The following is a 7,620-nucleotide window of genomic DNA, read 5'->3' as shown; positions in this document are numbered from 1 at the left end:
CTTTTTGTCACTGTGCACTGCAACATTTTCGTGATCCATGAGATAATTGCAAATTAATGTAGCTAATGAGAATCCCTTCAATTATCACATTTACGGTATTTTGAGATAAAATACTTTTCGTTATTTTCAAGGTGATTCAATCTAAATTCTAGCTAGAAGTGGCTGCTTAGGGCCACCAGGGGGCCCTGCAAAGCAAGGTCTTTTTTTGGTTTTTTTGCAATTTTTGTTCTATATAGTTATTTTATTCTTTATTGAATTTCTTTTTATTTTATTTTTATGTTTTGCCTTTTGTGTAGTTTAAAATAAATATAGTCAAATTTGTTGAAGACCCTATTGTGATGTCATTCTTGTGGGGGTGGGGGGGGTCCTCCAAGCAGGATTTCACTTAGGGCCCCCATATGCTCAGAAATGGCCCTGAGTGGGGAGAATTGATTTGTTTTGAAAAATGTCGAAAAAGTCGGCTCAGATTGACTGATCCAATCACAATGGAGATTCATTTGTTTATGGAATACTTAAAGGTGCACTCAGTAACTTTTTGTCCGTGTCATCTTGGATCTACAGTGACACCTAGTGGTGTGGATGCAGCATCAGTCAAAATCAAGTTTTCAGTTACAGATGCCATTGTAGAAATTCACTGTTCTCAATCATCCATGATTAAAGTGAAAGTGTCCAATAATAAGACGGTTACTGAGACTAAGTGAGTCGTATTCAGCTGGTCATGTGACTCTAAAATGGCAGCCCCCATGAGGGCGCCCCGCCCCATGTAGAATAACACAGCTTTTATAAGGTTACTGATATGACTAGAGTCCTCATCTCATGTGAGTGCTCATGATTTTATACTTACAGTATGTTTCAAAATTACAATTATTTAGGAGTAAAACTTACTGTATTGTAAAATTACTGTATGCACCTTTAAGGATTAAAGGAAATGGTGATTGAAATTAACAGGAAATGGGACACCCTTTTGTGAAGTGGTTAATTTGAAGAAGCATTGTCTTAATTTGTTACTCACAAATGCATTTTGCTGTCTCAGAATTTGCATTAGTTGGCTAATTATGCCTTATAACTGTGCCCCTATATCTACATTTAGTGTGTGGGAAACGCCCCCGTCGCCACTCAACGCTTTGATAATGTATCCCAACAGTCATGGCAGACCCCCCCCCCCCCAATCCCCCCTGGAATCTACGCCCTTGTGTCTGGTCGTGAGTAAAAACAGAGCTCGATCCTCAAACCTGCAGTAGTTTTATGGAAGACTTTGTCTAAACTCAGAGTGTGCTTTGAAGTGTACTTTTCATGGGTCAATCTCACAAAAACATGTCCAGGGCACATTTCACTGTGATTGGACGAATCGCTGTTGATGTCATGGCTGACCCGCCCCGCCCAGGAGACCCCCCTACAGTTTATACACACAGGTACACATACTAACACACACACACATCATGGGTGCACACTAGAGATTGTGTACATTGAATATGAACTGTACACCAGTGTTGGGTGTAATGCATTACTAAGTAGTTAATTACTGTAATTACTTTTTCATTGATAAAAGTAATGTAAGGGAAGTAATTTAATTACAGTTACTGTATCGGAGCGGAATCTTCATCTGTCCTCACCTGAGTCTTCTCACTCACCTGTGACACACAAGTACACACTGTACAAGAACACAGTTAATGATGACCGAATGTTGATTTTTGGGTGAGCTATCTTTTTAAGGGGTTTCAGGCAGGTTTGTGGTACTTTAGGAGGTTGTTGGAGGATCAGGGCATTTGTGTTGTATTCAGTGAACGCTTGAAGGAACATCACACACACCCAAAGAGCTGCTGCCACTTCAGGTACACTGACCTTTCACACATGCAGAATGAACATAAACATGCATGCATACTCAAACCTGTTTGTGTGTGTGTTTAAGGTTATAGGTGCTGATACCATCTGATGAACTGGATGAGGTTCTACAGCGCCTTCAATATTTTCACCTTCGATTTCTCAAAGAACACTGAAAAACTCAAGATGCTTTCACCTGACAACCAGCAGAGCATTTAAATAACAATTTAGTTGATTCAGAAGTACATATTGTGATGAAACTGTACATGTGTCTTTCTGTTTACACACTGATGATAGTTCCATATTGTGACCACTAGAGGGCAGAATTTCTGAGAAGTCAAGTGCAGTCAATTCTATAATTATCCCTGTTGTAAAAAGGAACTGTTTTGTTTATTTTCAATAATTGCATCAATAAACAAATACGAGCACTTACAGTGAGACAGGCTTGTTACACTAAAAAAACAAGTAGGACATACCAGGGATACTTTAGCCTATATCCAGTGTTGTTTTTATATATATATATATATATATATATATATATATATTGTTCATTTCTAGTTACCTAATGCATTTACTGATGTTAACAAATGTAACAAAAGTTATTTTAATATACGTTTGCATTGTACCTGTATATGGTCAGTTACTTTGTAACTTTTTTTTTTTACTGTCATATTTTTTATTTCAGCTTGCATGATACCATAAATTATTTTTATTTGAGTTTGCATTCACTCTCTATTTCTTTCACGTTCAGTATGAGTCAGCTCTGTAAAATAGGATTAAGTAAGGTGGATGCTGCACGAGCGCGCTGGAATCATTGATTGTCACTGGCGATGACGTCACAGCTGACCGGCGATCAGTCTGCCGCTTTTACCGGCGCATGCATTTATTACATTTAAACGCAACGGGTGTGAAATCTGTACGGCGTTGAATAATTTCCTCTCTCCAAACGCATGCATCGCGTGCCAGATTATTGTTCTCATCCCGAACACGTCATCCCGGTTAGTAACGGTAGTACGGGAGCAGCTGCGGCGCGTTCAGCGGGATTCCACGCGTCTTGATGTTTCACGGAATCCGCGTTCTGCATCCGCGGCGGGATGCGTTTTGCGCTCATGATTCGGGTTTGCGTCGCTCGACGGTTGCACGGTTAACGGAGTAACATCTCCATCCCTCACCCCGTTAACGGTCTATCGTGTCTCGGTGAACGGCGCCGTTAACGGGTGCTGTACCTCGGGTCCCGCCGCCCTGATGGCGGCTGCGCCCGGTGAGGAAGATGTGGACCGGCGGCCCATCAGAAGAGCCCGATCCAAGAGCGACACGCCTTACATCACCGAAACCAGACTGTCATACACACTACAGACAGGTCAGTGTGTGTGTGTGTGTGTGTGTGTGTGTGTGTGTTCAGATACTATCCCTTACTGTACTGTAGTAATACTATGGTACACAAAGATTACTATGTACATATGCCATTGTAGCTACATACATGTATTGCAGGGTACTTCAAAGAATACATTGTACATGTTTTTATTGAAAGAGCTGAATGTCTAAAGTGTCACTGCTGCTGAGCAAAGTGTGTGATGTGTGTGAGAGATGCAGATGTTTGCTTTGGGAGAGGAAACTCACACACACACAAGCACGCATGCAGAAGCACGCGCACACAAACACACACATGCACACATACACAAGCACGCGCACACACACACACAAGCACGCACAAACACACACACAAGCACATGCACACACACAAGCACATGCACACACACACACACACACACACACAGTGAGTCATGCGCTTCAGTGCGCTCATCTTATATCGTGACCGCAGTCCAGATCTGTTCAAGGACTTCTCTAGTGAGACGTTTATTAGTTAGATCTGCACAGTTTATGTTTGTATCAGTGATTCAGTGGCACTGTATTTGAGATCTTGACTTTTTTTTTTCTCGTTTGTCATCATTTACTCACCCTCGCGTCGTTCCAAACCCAGTATTATTGTCGTTCTTCCGTGAAACACAGATTGAGATGTCCGAGCTTCTGTTTTCCGTCCAATGAAAGTGGATGGTTATTTTTTCCGCCAAGCTCCAAAAATAACAAAAAGCACCAGAGAAGTGGCATACAGGTAGTCAATGTGAATTGTGCACAGGACTCCAGACTAACATATGAATATATTTCTGCCTAAAATACTAAAATAGTAGTCAAAACGGTTAGTGTTATAATAGTAAATTCATTGACTTTGAAAAGTGTCGGTAATCGGGGCCCCAGAGCACCTTAATGCATTTTCAGGATTTTAACCCTTTAAAAGCCAGTTTGTTTACATAATGCCACTGTTGTTTTTTACAGACACACACACACACACACACATACAAAACACACTCTGACATCCATACCAACACACACACACACACACAATTTTATCTGCATCATTTATTCAATTGTCCTGCAGTGCTCTATAATACAGCAAACAGAGAACAGGGGAAAAGCTTGTATTTGCTCCATAGGCTAAACATGAGAAAAATGGCGCCATCTGGTGGAAAATATAAAAATGTAAATGTTGAAGCCAGGGCTCCGGAATGAAAGCATAATATCATAGAATTCCTGATTTTATGCTTTAATGGCACTGGGATCAAATATTGCAGTTTTAATGGGTTTCAATGGGGACATTTTTGTCCTGAAGGTCCTGAGTGTAACTATTTTGTGTACACAGTGTTTTATAGATGAACTGAGGTTCAAATATCAAAATTCCCCCCAAAATACACACCTCTGGCAAAATGTATGCCATTGGCATTAACACAGCCAAAATGATCGAAAAAACACAAATGAAAAAGACTAAAATGTCCCGAAGGTCACACAAGGGTTAAATGTGTTCTAAATACTGTTCTACAAACATATTTATTCAGCATTCAGCCGTCAATGCGTGCGTTTAATAGAGCTGTTCAGGTCTGTCATAAACATTACTTTAAGATACTTGGATGTTTTGTTCTACAACATAAACTACACACGGTCTTACCCAGAATGTGAATTTGAGGTATGACTCTGTGTAATTTATGCTGTAGAACAAAACTACAGTATCTTCACATAATGTTAACCATTTATTAACCTTATTTTACTAAGAAATTGAAAAAAAGCTCATTATAAAAACCTATCAGAAATACCCGAGGGAATTTGCCTACAAATTGATATCACTGCTGAACAGCAAAGCACGTATTTACCTAATTTGGCATGGGTGTTTCATTATGTTCTTTCCATATTTTTGATGCATTTTGAGGAAGACAGAATATGTGGTTTTTGTGCGAGTGAGCTGTTGCATACGTCCTGTGTCTGTATATTTGCACGTGTATTTTGCTAAGAGTATATTCCAAACAAACTCCCAAACTTTTTTTTATAAATGCCAGGATAATATAACACAGCTTATCCTTATCACAGCTTCTATAAGCCCCAAATAGCCACAAACTCTATATCAGCTCTTACCTTGGGCTGTTTTCTTGAAAATGAGCCATTGTTTACTTGTCTGTGAACTTGTTTGAATTAATAATCCAATGTTATATCTCAGAAGTTCAGAGCAAAATGTGCTCACATGATAAACGAATCATCGCCAAAATACTGCATGTTCTCAACTGTTGATAATGAAATGTTATATATCATCAGCAGGGGCGGGTTTACAATTTCTGAGGCCCCAAGCAGCCGGTCAACCCGGGGCTCCATTTTGAAAATGTTACTTAAAAAAATGGCATAAAAATTGATTATAAATCATAATTTTAAATTCATCCTATCAAGTGCATTCAAAATGTTTAATGAAATAAAAATCTAGTTCAAGATGATGAATGCATGTTTTCCAGTTTTTTCGACAATACTAGAGCAGAAGGAAAAAAACAGTGCCGTTTATCAAGCGCTGAAACCTTGCTTGGTGCAGAACAGTCTGGAATAATGTTAAACAATCAGTCCCCTCTTTGACACCTGTGCTAAAAACAGTCTAGACACAGCACAACTAATGAAACAGAACGCAGGTGTCTTGACGTGTGTTTTTGAGACCTACGTTACAGTGTCTAAAAATGTGCCGGTCCTGCGTGAGACACTGAAGAAACAGCGAGACGCGGCGCAGCAGTCAAGGATGTTCGTCCAGCGCGTTTACATAGAAAAACAATGGAAAATCAGAGCAGACGCACGCAACAACACTTTCGGTGTGAACGGCCCCCAACTCATGGGTGAAACAAGTTCGGAAGTCCTGTGTATTTTTTCATGAATTACAAACCCGAACCCAAAGTCCTACTTGAAAAACTGACCCGAACCCGGTGGACCTCTAACGTGAACCGCTCTGAGAGCGCTGACAACAGCGTATTCACGCCTCGCATGTTCCCAGAACAACATGTCACCCCTCAGGCGGTTTTTGCAGAGCTTTCCTACCGGGGCGGGGGCTCCTCGACGTCCGGGGCACCACACAATTGCGTTGTTTGCGTAGTGGTTAAAACCACTACTGATCATCAGTCTACTCGCCGGCCAAGATATTAGAAGAAACAGAGAGGAAGGTCTATGTGCACTAAATATACACTTGTTGTCAATGGATGAGTGTGTGTGTGAGTGCACAGCTGCGTTAGAGCGCCACCTACATTTCAGATCTGTAAATTGTGATGGAAGGTGATGGAGAAAAAAATATTTGTCCTAGTACTTGCTGCCATCTAGTGGAACTAGAACAAAAGACTTTTTGCAGAGAGCAAACAGAACCTGAATTACATGCTTGCAAAGTTAGGATGGGGGGTGGGGGGGGGTTCTGTAAAATGAGACCAATTTTTTTGCAATTAGTCAACTGTATGTGTATAATGTGTTCAGATCAGATACTAAAAGAATGGTTTAAAAAATGTGAAAAGTGTCATTTAATAGAATTAAATTCAAATAAACTAGTCCAGTGAAAAAATAAAATTGCAGCACAGTGTTTAATTCAAGAATACAGGTAAACAAAACAACAAAATGATAATTGTGGCCTTTTTGTTGATTTTTCCAGTATGTTTTTTACTCTGGTGTTGTTGCAGTTAAATGAGCTAATAAATCAATATGGTGAGTGAGTATTTCACTGAAGTCAGTCACAACAGACACTGTGAATGAAGTGTTTGATACTCACATTAACACCTCCTGATGGGTCTGTCCAATAACATTGAACATGAAATCTGTGTGTGTGTTTGTGTGTGTGTGTGTGAGAGTGTGTGTGTGTGTGAGTGTGTATGTGTGTGTTTGTGTGTGTGTGTGTGTATATGTGTGTTTGTGTATGTGTGTGAGAGAGAGTGTGTGAGTGTGTGAGTGTGTGTGTATGTGTGTGTGTGTGTGTGTGTGTGAGAGAGAGTTTGTGAGTGTGAGTGTGTGTGTATGTGTGTTTGTGTGTGCGAGTGTGTTTGTGTGTGTGTGTGTGTGTGTGAGTGTGTGTGTGAGAGTGTGTGAGTGTGTGTGTGTGTGTGTATGTATGTGTGAGTGTGTGTTGTGTGTGAGTGTGAGGGTGTGAGTGTGTGTTGTGTGTGTGAGTGTGTGCGTGTGTGTGTATATGTGTGTTTGTGTGTGTGAGTGTGTGTGTGAGTGTGTTTGTGTGTGTGTGTGAGAGAGAGTGTGTGAGTGTGTGTGTATGTGTGTGTGTGTGTGTGTGTGTGTGTGTGTGTGTGAGAGAGAGAGTTTGTGAGTGTGAGTGTGTGTGTATGTGTGTTTGTGTGTGTTGTGTGTGAGTTTGTTGTGTGTGTGTTGTGTGTGAGTGTGTTTGTGTGTGTTGTGTGTGAGTGTGTGTGTGTGTGTGTTAGTGTGTTTGTGTGTGTTGTGTGTGTGTGTTTG

General features: G+C 40.6%; 1 protein-coding gene across 1 annotated transcript in view; it reads left to right on the top strand.

The window, feature by feature from the left end:
• The first annotated feature begins 2,784 nt into the window (after nucleotides 1-2,784).
• The window catches only part of LOC127416315 (phosphatase and actin regulator 1-like), a 29,120-nt gene continuing 24,284 nt past the window's right edge, over nucleotides 2,785-7,620 (top strand). Inside the window, exon 1 of the mRNA XM_051655608.1 lies at nucleotides 2,785-3,181. Within this exon, the coding sequence (XP_051511568.1) occupies nucleotides 3,067-3,181 (115 nt within the window). The 5' untranslated portion in view covers nucleotides 2,785-3,066. The remainder of the gene's footprint in view (nucleotides 3,182-7,620) is intronic.

The sequence above is a fragment of the Myxocyprinus asiaticus genome, chromosome 25 (genome assembly GCF_019703515.2).
Source record: "Myxocyprinus asiaticus isolate MX2 ecotype Aquarium Trade chromosome 25, UBuf_Myxa_2, whole genome shotgun sequence".
In the NCBI taxonomy this organism is placed as follows: Eukaryota; Metazoa; Chordata; class Actinopteri; order Cypriniformes; family Catostomidae; genus Myxocyprinus; species Myxocyprinus asiaticus.
Note: the sequence above shows the minus strand (reverse complement) of the source record. Positions and strands in the feature narration are given on the sequence as shown.